Source organism: Pochonia chlamydosporia, chromosome 7 (genome assembly GCF_001653235.2).
Source record: "Pochonia chlamydosporia 170 chromosome 7, whole genome shotgun sequence".
Classification (NCBI taxonomy): Eukaryota; Fungi; Ascomycota; class Sordariomycetes; order Hypocreales; family Clavicipitaceae; genus Pochonia; species Pochonia chlamydosporia.
In genome coordinates, this window is record NC_035796.1 from 1,226,076 (window position 1) to 1,241,554 (window position 15,479).

At 50.8% G+C, this 15,479-nt stretch overlaps 5 protein-coding genes across 5 annotated transcripts; 2 read left to right on the forward strand and 3 right to left on the reverse strand.

Moving 5' to 3' along the window:
* Positions 1–14: 14 nt before the first annotated feature.
* On the forward strand, positions 15–1,146 carry VFPPC_07247 (membrane associated DnaJ chaperone; the record flags this gene model as incomplete). Its single annotated transcript, XM_018286143.1, has 2 exons — positions 15–59; positions 109–1,146. The coding sequence occupies 2 exons, from the start codon at positions 15–17 to the stop codon at positions 1,144–1,146; spliced, it is 1,083 nt and encodes a 360-aa protein (XP_018139767.1).
* A 367-nt stretch (positions 1,147–1,513) lies between these two features.
* VFPPC_07248 (sugar transporter) lies at positions 1,514–3,286 on the reverse strand (the record flags this gene model as incomplete). Its single annotated transcript, XM_018286144.1, has 1 exon — positions 1,514–3,286. The coding sequence occupies one exon, from the start codon at positions 3,284–3,286 to the stop codon at positions 1,514–1,516; it is 1,773 nt and encodes a 590-aa protein (XP_018139766.1).
* A 1,285-nt stretch (positions 3,287–4,571) lies between these two features.
* Positions 4,572–5,143, reverse strand: VFPPC_14192 (transcriptional coactivator p15 family protein; the record flags this gene model as incomplete). The annotated part of the gene is made up of 3 exons (XM_018291962.1): positions 4,572–4,775; positions 4,837–4,941; positions 5,009–5,143. The coding sequence occupies 3 exons, from the start codon at positions 5,141–5,143 to the stop codon at positions 4,572–4,574; spliced, it is 444 nt and encodes a 147-aa protein (XP_018139765.1).
* A 725-nt stretch (positions 5,144–5,868) lies between these two features.
* VFPPC_07249 (PX domain-containing protein) lies at positions 5,869–9,093 on the forward strand (the record flags this gene model as incomplete). The annotated part of the gene is made up of 1 exon (XM_018286145.1): positions 5,869–9,093. One exon carries the CDS (start codon positions 5,869–5,871, stop codon positions 9,091–9,093), a length of 3,225 nt encoding a protein of 1,074 aa, XP_018139764.1.
* Positions 9,094–12,263: 3,170 nt separating this feature from the next.
* On the reverse strand, positions 12,264–14,650 carry VFPPC_07251 (up-regulated during septation domain-containing protein; the record flags this gene model as incomplete). Its single annotated transcript, XM_018286146.1, has 3 exons — positions 12,264–14,137; positions 14,198–14,492; positions 14,567–14,650. The coding sequence occupies 3 exons, from the start codon at positions 14,648–14,650 to the stop codon at positions 12,264–12,266; spliced, it is 2,253 nt and encodes a 750-aa protein (XP_018139763.1).
* Between the last annotated feature and the right edge of the window lie 829 nt (positions 14,651–15,479).

A 15,479-nucleotide genomic window follows, 5' to 3' on the forward strand; every position in this document is an offset into this window, starting at 1 on the left:
CTTCATCACTCACCATGTCCGCCATCCTCTCCCTAGTAGGCTGGTCCTTCCTCCCAGGCGTAAGAACCACACGCACCCCATCCAAATCCCACTCTCTAACTCATCCAGCTCGCATCATCCTGGATCCAAACCATCTACTACGGCATCACCATCCGCGCCGGCGACCCCAAGCCCCGACCCGGCACCCCACGACACGAGGAACACCGTCGCCGAATCCACATCCTCGTCGTGACAGCCTACCTCCTCTACACCATCTACGAAGCAGACTACGACCTCCGCCGACGCTCCTCCTACTACACCGACCTCGGCGTGCCCTTCGCCTCCACTGACCGCGAAATCAAGTCTCGCTTCCGCCGCCTAGCCGCCCTCCACCACCCCGACAAGACGAGCCCCGACTCGGCCGCCCAGTCCGCCAGCTACTTCATCCACCTGAAGCTCGCGGCAGACACATTACAAGATGTCGCCAAGCGGTTCGCATACGAACGCTTCGGCGACGTCATCGTCAACTGGGAGAAATGCAGCACCATAAAGGACTTTGTCACCCGCGGCGTGCTTTACACCACGCTGCCGCATTATGCTGTTGCTGCGGCGATGATTTACGTGCTCGGGTTGTTCGGGTATATGGAGTTTGGCAAATTCTACAGGTGGCTCATCCTCATGACCCTTTGTCTGTTTGAGGTTCATACGGTGACGAGGCCCGAGTTTCCGCCGCTTTTGAATCTAGTCAATGCTGTTATGACGCGGCTCACATTGCGGGAAGCCTATCTGCCGTTTCAGCTGATTGAGCTGTTGAGAAAAGTCACGTTGACGGTGTATATTGCGCTTTCGCAAATAGGACCCCTGCTGGTGCAGGATTCCAAGACGAAAAAGGCAGCGGCGGAGGATGATGAAAAGACTCTGCGGGAGAGTCTGGTGCGATTGGAGACGCTGTCGAAGCAGATTGACGCCGACGCTGGCCGGCTGATGGATATGGAAGTCGCGCCGTTCAAGGGCGACCCCGGGAGCATTAGCAACTTGCAGGGCAAGATGCGGGAGTGGCTTGTACAAAATACTATTCGGGCGGATCCCATGGTTAGGGATGCGGTGGGCAGGTCCTTGACAAAGCGAAGGGTAGATGCTCCAAGCGGAGCTAAGGGGAACAGATAGACGACTGCACATGAAGAGGTGGATAGGTGGAAAAGATGCAAATGATGTATTTACGCTAGAGTTTGTAAAAGTACAGTCAAATAGACCATGCCGTGTAACACTAGCCAGCATCCTCCATTACTGTGTGCTCCGCTGCAGCATTCAGCGCTGGCATAACAATACCATATGCTTCATATCATACGTAAATGTAGGATGCTCGTCGATGAGCGCATACCAATCCATGCAAACTTGGTCCTGACCCAAACCCAAACCAAGACCCAGACCCAGACCCAGACCCAGACCCAGACCCAGACCCATACCCAGACTCTATCCCAAATCAACCGGGAATACAAATATATACAAAAGCTCGTCGTGGGACGAAAGACTGTTATAGCCTCTGTGCACCTCTCGTCTCAATGGGAATCAAACACATGCCAACAAACGCAGACAAAATCAGAATCGCAGACATGTAAATGGGAGTCGTTGCGCCATCTCCAGGAACTGTAGCAGCCAAAATTGGTGCTATCAACCCGGTAACTCTGTTCAAGAAACTCGCCACGCCTGTTCCGGCACCTCTGACGGGAGCAGGGAAGATTTCAGGAGTAAAAGCATACAGGACGCCGTACATGATGTTTTGTGAAAACGCGGCAACGCAGGAGAATGCCAACTGGGCGGTTGGGGTCTTCCCAAATATGACAAAGAGGAAGAGGAATATGGCTGAAACTAGCGTGGAGCCAGCCAAAGTGCCGCGGCGACCAAAAAAAGGCGACGGCGAGTCGACGAGATATGCAGCGAGTATACTGCCGGGCACACCCATTATCGAGGTAATCGCATAGTTTCTGTAAGTTTCGTTGGATATTGCTGATGTTTCGGACGGTACATTCTGACCATCGCCGGAGCCGTTACCGCCGTGGGAAAAATATTGAGGCAAAAACGCATTAAACAGGGGGTACCCCATGCCAATAGTAGCCCAACAAAACCATATGAGACCTGTAGCAATTCCCAAAGTCCTTGTTTGGAAAAGAGGCTTCAGTCTCTCGCCTGAGAAGCTTTTCAGTTTAGCGCTTAAGGCGTTGGACCGGGAGGGGGGTTCGAGATGGTCTTCCATAGGTTCTGGGCCGTTATCGTCGCTCGCAGCAACCACATCCAGGAGTTCGGAGGTAAGCCAAGTTTTCGTCCTATTTCTGTACGCGATGCCGTGTACGACCGCTACAGCTTCATCCTGCCGACCCTTATTGAGAAGAAACTTTGGAGATTCAAAGAGACGAAATATGAAAAATCGTACGACGAACATGGCGAATGTGACGACACCAATGGAAACAATGAAGTATCTCCAACCTTGGTCCATGGGGTACTTGGTGATGAAGTACCAAGCGGCTAGAGAAGACACCAGCTGACCGACTGGCCACCAAACGGAGAGGAGAGTAAGGAGTGAGCTGGACGCATCGGGGAGAAACTCAAGGAATAGGGCACCGTCCACGGGTAGACTGCCTCCCACGCCGAATCCTAATGAAGCGAATAATAAGCTGACACCTGTCCAGCTTTGCGCATAGGCCGATGCGATGCCGAATACGCTAGTAATAAGCAATGTGAAGTTAAAGGCAATGCGGCGGCCGAGATAGTCAGATCCAATGCCCCAGATGAAGCTGCCCAGCGACAAGCCTACGAAGAGAGCACTTGTGGTGTATCTGACAGTCTTTTCTGAAATGCTAAACTCGGCAGATAGCGATGGCAGAGTAAGCGAGACGCCTTGCAGCCACAGATTGTCGGCAAACCATCCGAAACCACAGAGGATGAACAGTTGCCAATTGTATCGTCCCATGCCGATATCACCAATGGCCTTGTTTATAAGCTTCGACTTGATCTCATACTCTGTCCACTGACCCTGACGGCCTTGCCTTGTTTCCTTTCGCAGGCCTTCGATGGTGTATTCCGCCGCCTCCATCTGCAACATCCCTTGCCTCTCGCTGTCTTCATTCTTGTCACCGGCGTCACTGGCTTCGACATCGTCGTCATGACCGCCTGCTCGCGATTCGTATTCGGTGCGGCCGGATCTCGCAGACTTGCTATGAAGGTGTGCTTCTTCTAGCGGAACAAGGACTCCGGCATAGTTGTGGACAGATTCGACACGGTGAATTCCTATGTGGAACGGGAGCCTCATGCTGAATGTTGTGGCGGCGCACCGACGTTACACCAAGATGAATCATGAATTAAACCGTGTATTAGAAGGCAGAAAGTGTCTGGTACTGAGGCCTGCCTCATGTAGAGAATGCGGTTCGTTGTTATTGTGACCACGAATGAAGAACGCTCCTGTTGGCGTGGTTTCACAGGGCCAGAAGATGCGCCGGTCTAGGAACAGCGTTGACTGTAGTTCAAGTGCCTGTGCCTGGATAATAGTCTGGCGTCTCAATAAAAACGAGCGTAGAAATGGTAGTAAATGAAAGCCCCAAGATCAAACCTCGGATACAATGCTTGATTGTGGAAGGAGAAGCAGCGAGGAGGCCGAATAAAAAGTGGCTCTGGGAAAGTGTGAACCTGCAAATTGTCTGGTTGTCTGCGACGGAGCGAACCTGGAGCGACGTCAGAGTCCGCGACGTCGCAGGCGCAGAAGTGGGTAACTAGCCGGATGCCGAAGAGGCCCGTGGTTGTAACATGAACACCTTCAATGTTGGTTACACCAGACACCGGGACCGGGCCACCGTAGATAAATTCTTGGTTATCGTACGACCAACACTCTTGGCACAGCAAAAAGAGTCCAAAATTGTCAATCTGAAATATCTCAGCAACCCCAGCGCATCCTCAAGTTTAAACACACCTGGTCACTTCAATGTCCAGCCAAGAGCTAAGTGGAGATAACAATAGGGGAAAATGGGGTCAGGTGGGTCTTGGCCACATGAAGTGGCTGCTCACATCACGAACAAGTTACTTCACCTGATCAATATATCCGAGCCAAGCTATTGTACCATGTGCTCCTCAAAGCTGGTAAGGAATCTAGGTTCAAGGCGGACATACACGCTGATGAAACTGGCCATACTATGCACGATCATCTCAAAACTATGCAAGTGACCTCAGGCACGATATCGGACGCGGAACGAGCATCATAGTATAGCAATTTGTCAATTTCTGTCCATCACATCTTGCTAGGCCCAACTGATGTATCAATCAAGAATACAGGCCAATTGTTCATACATTCCATCCCAATTTCACAACCTCTTCGTCAAACGTATTAGTAGCAAAAAGTCAAAAGCAATGACCATACCTCTTTAGACTTGTAATACACTGTCAGTCTTCATGGACTTCTCCTGATCCAAACGAACTTGTTTGGAAGCCGTTACAATCAAAGGCAAAACCCCAACGCCTTGCCTACAACTTGAAAGATGGTACTCAAACCACTTTTCTCTCGTTCTTCACTTTTTGCTCCTCTTCTTGTTGCGGTCAAGGAACTTCTAGTCCTCTTCCTCGTCACTTGTTGCTTCAATGTTCGCTTTAGATGTTTTCCTCTCCTTCTTTGGCCTCTTGGCCGGTTCGACTGTTGTCTCATCAAGGTCTTCAACGTCTTCCACTGCTTGACCCATTTGTCGAAGCGCGGCATTGATTGAGGGTACAGCCTTCAGAAGAGCTGTATACTGGGCCACGGATAGTGAAATTCCCTGTGGATTCGGTTAAAATACTGGCGAAATTGGATACGGTAGCGGCACCTAGTATACGCACCTTTTTGCCTGGGAGCATTTTGCCATTCATCTCATAGTACTCTCGAAAGTTAACAAGATACATGTTCTTGAATTTCGAAACTCCCACGCGGCGTTTGTTTGAGAGCTGCGACGAAATTGATTAGTTTTCCCCAAAAGCAGTAGACGATGAATGTGTTTATTGTAGACCATACCTCCCAAAATGGATTCCCTTCGTCGTCTTCACCATCTGCAGTCATTCCATGCTTGGTCTTTTTCGATGTTTTGACAGGGACCATTTGATCCTCATCAGAATCATCGGCAGCACGTTTCTTGGAAACAGGAGGCATCGTTGCGTTTGAAAACTACCTAGGTATGCGGGAGGAATCGGTGCAACAAGCTGAGGCTGATGATGAGGTTCAACTGTTTGAAGCCTCAAAGTGGATCGTGTTTCTGAACGCGTCAGACTGACAGCTGCTACAGCTGGCGAACACGAACTCACGTGACGACACAAAACTCAACCGTATTAGGACAGCTTTGGACTTAATTTAACGCCATGAACTGCATGAATCGAGTGACGCAATTCCATTTTTCTCTATGGAGTTTGAATTGCACTATCATCTACGTTTTACTTCTACTATAAGCCCTTTTGTCCAGAGTCCAACATCGATATTTGTTGAAGACGACGTTTGTGTCACAGTGTGGCGCAGGCCGGGATTGACGGCAGACGGCTACGCTAAAATTAGCGACTTATAGGGGTTGGGCCCGCTCCCAAGAACTTGACTTGCCACATGTGCAGACCAGACAGTATTGAATTGTACGAGGCTCCCCTGATTGACAGCTAGGGCAACCGGAGCCCAATTTTGAGACAGCTTATCCTCTCTGTGCGACAACAGATGCAGACTTCAAACATCTCCTGGATCTCCCTCTCCGCTCCGCATCAATAACCACCCCAGCTCCATCTCGACGCACGCGCGGCACTATTGCTATGGTGGTATACAAACCATACGATTGAGTATCCTTCGAGTCATTGGGTCCCTCTTGTCCAGCCTCACTGAGTACGGCTGCTCCCTCCATGAGTTCAGCAAGCAGCGACGGCGCAAACCAGCCGGCCGTCTCTCGTGAGCCAATTTCTGGGCGTGAGGCCTCGAAGCCTGACCCGGCGACGACGTGCGACCGAGATGAAGAAGTGAAGACCGAGACAGCGGACCGAAATGTGGCACCAGCGTCTGCGTCCGCACCGACGGACCTTGAGGGCAAGACGTCTGCTCTGGCTGCAAAGGCCCTGAAATTCATATCTGAAGCTACACCAACAACTTTGGCTGGGATTGCAGTTGGATTTTCTGCCATTCTATATGCTATCCTTGGCAGAATCGGACTGTTGCTTATTGGTGCCGTTGCCGGAGTGCTGGCATTCATCTCGTTGGAAGCCAAGAACCCAGCCATAGCGCAGGCTGTCAGAGGAGAAAAAGGGCCCGAAGTTCTCGATCGACTATGGCTTGATATGAAGCAAATCAAGACAAGCGACTGTAGTCAAGATGAAGATGCCGAGGAGGCTGCCATCAAGTCGTTTGACGATTTCCGGCCCGAAACTCGGGACGCCCTGGGCGGACTCGTGGATGCAGTTATTCGAGACTATGTCAAGTGGTGGTACACTCCAATTATACCAGGGGATCATTCGTTCCCCCTTGCATGTCGGAAGACTCTAAATTCCTACCTTTTAGCCATCGCCAATCGCATGTCAAGGAAACGACCGGCTGACGCGTTCCTGGATCTGCTCACTAACAGTTCTTCCATTGTCATCGCCCTGCTGTCAGAACTCGCAGCTGCTTTTGCGGATCTACCTCCTGAGACGAATATGACTGCCGCAGATGCAGTTTATAACTACCTAGCATCAAATCCAGATTCTCGGCTTGCCAACCTACTCAACCAGAAACAACAGGCGGCCAAGTTCAGAATGGTTGCCGAGGATCTCTTGGGATTCTTGGACCGGGGTTCACAAAACTGCGACCCAGCTCGAATTTTTCTGCGAGAAATTCTTGCAAATTCCGTACTTGAGACAACCTTGCAAACTTGTAGCAAGGCTGAATGGATCAATGGATGGATTGTGTATCTGCTCGAGGCCGGCGAACCTGACATCAACCAGGCCATTGACGTAGGGATGCAGACTGGCCGCGATACAGGGTCTAATGTGTTTGCGGATATCGACGGAAATGTAGGCAATATTGGTATTGCAAAGCCGACGGTGGCCCGTTCTAGCTCGGAAATTTCGCGTCGAAAAGAATCGCTCGGCCATAAGAAGAAGCTGAGTAGAGCCGATGAAGAGTTAGAAGAGGCCATGGAAGAAATGAAGCGTATGAATGCAATGATGGCTCGGGATGGGCAACGAAAGGAACAAGCCTCGATCAACTTGGACAAGATAGACACACCGAACAAGAGCCTGGAACTGGTGGCAGAGGCTCAAGAAACTGCCAAGCAACCAACCGAGAAGCCTGAAGAGTCAACGGTATCGAGAGATTCTGGAGAAAAAGTATCCCCCAGAGGCACATCAACGGATGGATTCTCAAGCAAAAGCGAGACAGGGAACACGCCGGTTACACCACGATCGACTCTCGGGTCGTCGAGCCAACAATCGTCACCAACTCGCTCGAATGAGCAGCGCTTTACTTCGTTCGATCAAATTGTTCCCGCAGGCCAATCGGAAGATAACGAAGAGGATGGTCCCAGAAAAGCTCCGCTCACCCTTCACAACGCTTCATTTACGCTACACGACGATGCCACAGGGGACGGGGGCAAGATGCGAAATAAACCCAACTGGGACTATCTAATTCAAGTCGAGCCTTCGTCTTCAGCACACACAGGCTGGATGATCGTTCGACGATACTCAGACTTCGAAACGCTGCACGAAATTCTGAGAAGGATTGCGGCTATTTCTGGGGCTACTGCTTTCACGGAATTGCACAAGGAATTGCCAAATTGGAGAGTTCACACGAGAGAATCTCTCCGAGGAGAGCTTGAAAGGTACCTGAGAGACGCGTGTTGGTATCAGTCGCTGGCGGAGAGTGAAGGCATGAAGCGGTTTCTGGAGAAGTCTCAGGGCCACACTCACGGTAACTCAAAGTCATTTGGTTGGGAGGCCGTTGGCAAGAATATGCTCGATGTCCTCACTATTGCGCCAAAAGGTGCCATGGAAGGAGGGAAGACGTTGGTTGGCGGTGTCAGTGGAGTGTTTGGCAACATTGCAGGCCTCACTAGGAAGTCGACCAGCCAGTCTGTTGACTTGACTCACTCTGCAAACCGTCTATCGATATCTACGCCGCCGCGAGTTGACTCTGCTAGATCTCCAGCAAGGTCAGACCGGGCCAGCATGGACAGTCAACGGTCTTCAGTCATTTCCACCCAACCTGGCAAAATGGCTCCAATGTCACGACGGCCGAGTTACCAGTCTGTCGGCGATCTTGACGGGGAAATGGGCAGAACGGGACGCAGTGCTGAGAGGATGGAGCCTGGATCAGGGCCAGCAAGCGCACGACCAAGCAGAGAGCATAGTAGAGCATCCAGTTTGGCAGCTCTTCGCTCACCATCAACTGTCAGTCTTGACTTCACCAAGCTTCCGCCGCCACCCGATGAGATGGCCAGTGACTACGAATCATCGGTGAATGGCGATGAAACACAGTCGAGACAAAACGACGGCGCAAACATCTATCAGACCATTCGCGGCTTGCCAAGTAGCTCCAGTGCACCATCGTTATCGAACTTGAACGGGGGGAAGAAGACGATTGCGAAACCTGTCAAACAGTACTCACAGATGTCGGAACAGGAAACACGGGTTGCCGTGGAACTGCTGTTTGCCGTGATCAATGAAATGTACACTCTGTCGTCGGCATGGAACATTCGCCGCACACTCCTTACTGCAGCCAAGTCGTTTCTCCTGAGACCTGGAAACCCGTCATTGCTCACCGTGCAGTCCCTGATACAGTCGTCCGTGCTCGATGCAAACACGTCAGATGCCGGAATTGCGGCCCAGCTGCGCAAGCTCCGAGAGAACACGATGCCAACGGACCAGGAGCGAGCTACCTGGCCGGAGGAATTGACGAACGACGAAAAGGAGAAGCTGGCAATCAAGGCACGCAAGCTGCTCATCCAGAGCGGGGTTCCAGCAGCGTTGATGGGTGTCATGGGACAAGCGGCAACAGGTGAAGCACTTGGCAGGGTGTTTGACTGCCTGCAGATAGAGGAGGTGGCGAGGGGTTTGATATTCGGACTAATTCTGCAAACAGTGAGGATTGTGACGCACTGATATTATTGCAGGACAGAACTGGGATTGACGATGAGTGACGACTGTTCTGGGGGTGGCGGTTTGACACCGAGAGATTAAGATTTGCTCCTCCTAAGCTGAGGGGGGCTGAACGGCAATCACGCCTACCGGTGAGGAGTTTGACGGGCTTGGTAATGTACGAGTACATGTCATATCAGGAACGGAGTACGAGCAGGAAACGCATGTTATTTTCTGTCCATCCTGTTTGTTTTTGAGTTGAAACAGCGGCGAAAAAGCGAGCCTTGACAAAACATGGCATAACGACTAGATAACACACACACCTATATACTTTTAATAACAAGCAGAGCAAAATAGCACCGGGTGCTGTTTTATTGATTCTACAATTGAGCGTCTCTCACATCACATCTTTCTGTGGTTCAAACGAAACTAACAACTCGCAATGACGATGTGAGGCTCCTAGTGGCATTGACTCGAGCATCGTAGAAGTATTGTAGATCGTTCTATCCAAGTGGCGGTGGTACGTGTCACAAACCACCGACGTGCCTCCAACCGAAGCGTGGCATTGAGCACAAGATGGACCAAGCGTTCGTGGGAAGAAAATCTGCATCGAGATGTGGACCTGACAATAACAACAAACTAAAAACACCAACACCATCACGCTAGTCACTCATGGATGACCAGATGCAGTCCGTCCGGGGAATTGCTTCCTCCATGCAGGTGATTATCTAGTCCACCGGCTATCCTATTAAACAAAAAAAGCAACATGCACGTCGGGCGCACACCGTCAGACTAAGCATCATCAACTGACATGACAGCCCTTCAATCTACTTTGCGGGGAACAGGGATGATTCCACGTTCAGTTTTCGCTCCCGGTGGCTAAAAAGTTATCGTTTCGTCTCATGTCGTGCCCCATCCCTACTAGTGCCGGTGTGGAGTGTCCAGCACCGCAAATCAGGCGATCTTCGTCCAGGGCTGAGAGGAAGTGCCATTACCACAGGTAGGTTGAAACTGCTGTAAACGACATCTGGAGTGTTAGTCTGCTTCGTTAACCCCTGTGCAAATCTTCGGTGGGAGGTCACGCATGCGTTAAGGCGCTTCTGGTGGTCTTCTTTGGAAGGATGTTTCCCCGCTTTGGTGGTGACAAATTCTGGATGGGCTGGAGATGGAGCTGGGGATGGAGTTTAGACTGGTTTGATGGGCAGGCAACCAGGTTATGGTGGCGTTTTCTGCATCGCTTGGAGGTTATGGGAAAGATGGCCTTTCTGGTTTTGGATAGAAGAACGAGAAGACACACGAACTACTTGAACTATTTCGTGCAGACGTAGTGGCAGGAACATGGGGAACCAACATCATGAAGGATCAAAACCCCCGTTCCGCTAACTTCGGTGGTCAAAGTCCGATCTGCAGAACACTTTTTGTCTTTCGATTCCCGACGTGAAGCTAGGCCAGTTAGCATGCAAGTAGTAAATTATACGGACTGGCCGGCTTTGAAGACACCCAAGATATGCATGCGTGCCATGTGGTTCAGAAACAGGCATGTCTGCAGCATCCCCTTTATTGATGGTGTGTCGAGACTAAACTTGACTGGCCTGCCTTCACCGCGGGACGGGAGGAAAATTATCAGAAATAGGAGGCGTGCTGCGTCCAAGAAGGATGTGCTGCATGCATGAAGCACTGAAAATGGTTTCCGTGACGTTTTGGGCCAGAACTGGCGTCGTATTTGTCCCAGAAGGCGCGTGGTAGAGTTGCAGTGAGGGAAGGGGATCCGTCTCTTGGCAAGGAACTATGGTTGAGGTTACGGCAGAGAGTTGGATTGATCTCCATTCTGATCGTCTTGCAGCCGAAACAGGAACTAAACCGTACGACTTTATAGAAAGGGGTGAATGCCGAGACTGCCTTGCTGCGCTGGTCATGTTGAGAGTAGATCGATACGCCAAGCAGGCAAGCAGCAAGTACATTAGGTCTGATTCGTGGGAAATAGTACCATCGAGTGTACACATGCTTCATCTGAGAAGCATTGTTGGTCATAGATATGTGTTGCGGTTTTGTAGCACACTCCTGTTGATATTCAGCTTCAAGCGTACCCTCCGGACAGCAAGTGCCGATACTTCACCTTGCGCACATTGAACCAATAATGAACCGATCAAGCCTGTAATAATTGCCAAGTATCGAAATCTTCCCAAGGATATCATGCAGTAGGCCAGCTCCTCCGTCACACATCTTAACGGATGATCATATTGCCGCCCACATAAAACGGGTGTCCTTTACCAATCGTGAGTGTAATTTACGAACCTTCATATACATCTCATTCAGCCAAGCACGAACTACTGCCCCGTGCAGATAAGTCACCCCCAGCCGTTCCTGGGCGCTCCATAATTTCACCATCACGATATTGACAGCCCTCAGCCACGGAGGCGTCATCACTAGGAACCCCCCATACCTCCCACGAAGAAATAGTCGACATCGAGAGCCTTGTTATTTCGACTCCCCCAGCCGCACGCCACTGAGCCGTCTTCTAACGCAGTATGTGCCAGTATACCATTGCTTGTTGCCCCTCACCGCTAGATGCCCTGCAACTAGCGACCATGGGTGGTATTGTTTAAGAGGAAGTTGCATTAATCCTTAAAGGGCGTCGTCATCGTAGATGCAGGCTGTAGCTAGGACGAAGATCTAAGTAATCCTGGACAATCTGTTAGGGCGCTTGATGCTTCCGGTAAGGGACCAACATCACAGATGCGGTCAATGGAGGCTGAGTGACAGGTTCAATTGTAGTAATGTGGTTGTATTTGGTATGAATAATGAGGTATTGTACCTATCCCGCCTTGAAAAACTCCAGACAGCCGTAAAACTCATTTAATATTATTACTTCAAACATGATTGCTCCCTTATTGGCAATCTCATATGAAAGGCTTCCCCATTGAAGAATTAATGTAGACCGTGAAGGAAAATGAAACGCAGAATGCCGCCGGCAAACATGAATTAGGCATCCAGTAGGAAGAGATGCGTAAATAGAATATGCAATAGAGAAAAGAAAAGTCCCAGGTGGCGTAAGGGGTATCGAAAGGAAGGATACAGTTTGCAAAAAGCTAAAATAATGCCACAGATGATGGGTAGGTCGTGGTCATGGTCATGTCGTATCTCGCATGATGTAAATGATTCAGTATGAGTATCATCTTCGTTTCCGTAGCAAATTATGGTTTGAAGACGGCTGAAGTAAGAAGAATGGCATCTTCTTTGCCTCCATCCTTGGTGTTAGGTGACACTGGACTAGGAGTTGCATTTTTGCAATCCCTGTTAATGGCAGCGACCGCGGCAGCCACGCTACCCGTGGTTTTTGAGCTGGAAGATGGTGTGGGCTGAGGAGGAGGAGCAGCGGTTGGTGTAGTGGTTGGTGTGGTATTGATGGTACCTGGAGTGGTTTCTTTGGGACCTGCAGAAGTAGAGGATGCAGCTCCAGAGCCAAGAGGGGGAGGGCTTGGACCATTGGCCCAGCCGCTAAGTTTCTCGTGGCTTCGTTGTCTCTGGTGTTGAATCTCCTTGGCAGTGGCAGTAGTTGGTTCAGGTGTCGGCGTAGGCGAGCTGCCAGCGCCCATCTTGGAGATTTCGTTCTCTACGTCAGCAAGAAGTGCGTAAACGTCATCACCGGCATATATGCGGATACTCTCGACATCAGATCTCTTGAGTGTGACTGCACTGTCGGCCCTGCTGAGACTGGATCCATTTTCAGCAGCTTCTTCAACAACAGGTTGCTCAAGAATTGTACTAGGGACTTGAGCAACGACCCGTTGAGGAGACGGTGAGGCGCTCCCAGCTCGACTTGCAAACTCTGTTTTGGATGGGCTTCGCGGTGGTGTAGATAGTTCACGAGGGCCTCCAGGAGACATGACCTGCTGAAGTGGCTCTGTCACGCCAGGTCCCGCGCTTGCAACAGGGAGCAAGGTTGCAGCCGCAACATGCTCAAGGAGCTTCTGACGAACTCTAGTACGACGATTCTCTGCCTGTTCCAGCTTGGTGACCCAGTCATCAATTGATGCGTCTAGTTCAGCCAATGCCTCCTCCTGCTTCAGCATGGATTCATGGCTAAATTTGGCCACCCTCGGCGACCGAAGGTACTGGCAGATGCGTGAGTGCAAATTGCGACGTCCGGCGCGCAGTGACGTGTATGTGCGGCGCAGGTAATCGGTTCGTTCATCTAGGTGTCGAAGTTCCTTTGATAGAGCATCGACGTCCTCGATCTTGAGAACTTCAAACCTTTCCGCCTGTCCTAAGGCCTGTTTGTGAAGGGCCGTAATGTCTTTCGCGCTGAGCTTTTGCACTGCCTCCGACGGTTTCCATCCCTTTGGCAGTTCCTCGAAAGCTCGTCTCTCACAACTCATAGCCCTCTTTGTGTCGTTGGATTTCAGGATGGGTCCATTGTTATTACGAACTTCGGCTCGCTTTCTTGGCCTTCCACGGTCCATCATGGACGTTGAAGACTCTGATGCTCCACGGCGATGCATGTGCACATTGGGTTTCCGTGGCTCGTCCAGTAGAGGCGGCAGCACACCTCGGTCACTTTGCGCTGAGCGAATGCTAGCCCCATCCCAGGGTCTTGGGGAGGCACGATGAGACTCCATGATGGGAGCGGATATCGGAGTTGGTAACGTAACTGTAGACGAGGTCTCAATTGTGGCAGACCTTGGATACGAGAGATCAGGTGAGGAAGTGCTTGGAGTGATTCGTGATCGACTGAGGGGTGAGTTTTCAATGCGAGCGCTCCGAGAAGATGTCATTGGGGGTGTGCTATCCGACCTAAGTTTGGCACTGGAGACTCTGGATTGCAGAAGAGGGGCTGGAAGCTCGTTGGCAGGAATAACTAGAGGAGTCAACCGTCGAGCACAAGACTGTGAGACGGGGGCACCAAAGGCGTGTGGAGGAAGAGCTTCGTCAATACACATGGAAAGCTCGTCGCCAATGGGTAATCTGATGTCGTTGATGAAAATTGGTGCCCGTTGCCTCTCTTCTCTTGCGTCCTCGGGGGCACTGGCAGAGCGTTCGTGGAGAGGTGGTCGTCCAGGTATCGTGGCTATACCAGAGTTAGCTGTTGGGTCAGAATCAAGTAGTCTTCGAAAGAGTTGATACTAACGGGAGTCCATTGCAATTTCCTGAACGGTAGTCATGGGTTCTAATTCGGGCACGCTGATTTTCCGTCGTCTAATAGGATTATGTTGGTTGACCCGAAGGCGCAAAGTTGAAGACGCAACCTGTTTGTCATTTCTATCGCCCATGGCTACAGCAAATGCCATTTCTGGGTCTAAGGACTTGTTTATATTCAAATTCGGAAGCTGTTTGTCCTTTGGGAATAGTTGGTACTTTTTTTGGTCCGTTGGAAGCATTCTCCAGGCAAACGGCTTCTCCATTGACGATGTAGGTGGTGTGGTCTAAGTGGAAGCCGTGTAAGCCAGACTAATTTTCTGTCATAGGTAGTTGGAAAGCCATAGGATAAAGTACTCACAGAAAGCATCGATAGTGCTGGAGATGATGGCTTTGATATAGAGCCAGGCTCCAGGTTGGCGATACAAGTCGCAATGTGAGCCATCGAAATGAAGAAGTGCCTTTGACTATGCGTGGCTTGCCTAGCAGTTAGAGGTTTACAGCTAGTAGGGAGACGTCACAGAGCCTTTCAATGTTGTTGAAGTAGATACCTCAAGGCACACAACTCAAGTAACAAACACACAGGTCAAGCAATGAATTTGGGATGGCATTGACATGTTGGCACTGGAGGTATATATCTGCGGAACGCCATGGTCTAAGCACTCAATGCGCAGTGTGACTAGCATGGATCATCCTAAGTCTACCTTTTGAGCCTTGGCTTGGATGAAGAGAAGAGGGTCCACGCTCACGGATGCCCACCATCGGGAAGCTCTTGGGAACCGTGCCCCTTGCCCAGTCCCAGAGAACCCTGGGTGTCAAAGTCATCGAGAAGCATGCACCGGCCGGGAATCTGAGACGAAGGTTGCCTTGGTCAGGGTATGGCCGTAGTCAGTCTCTGTGTTGATATGTGGGGGGGGAATGGGTTGACGCAGGTCGATGGATGTCCAAAGTCGCACCGTTCACCTTCTCATGCAGAGGACGTCTGCCCTTGTCACAGTTGTCCTGGTTGGCTTCGCTCCCTTGGCCCAGGTGGTTGCAACTTGCGCAGAGGCAACGGGGCACATACATACATCAAAGTACATACATGGTGTTGAAACCAACTGCAAGGCGTAACACGAGGTCACCATTGTCCACTAGATGACGGCGAGCCAGTCCGAATTGGACTAGGCTCGAGCAACTGGCAGGAACCAGGGTCAAAGAGGCTGGAACGCCTTTCTGAACTGGATGGAGTCAAACAGCTTCAGACCCCTGACGACCCGGCTATTCCCTGAAGG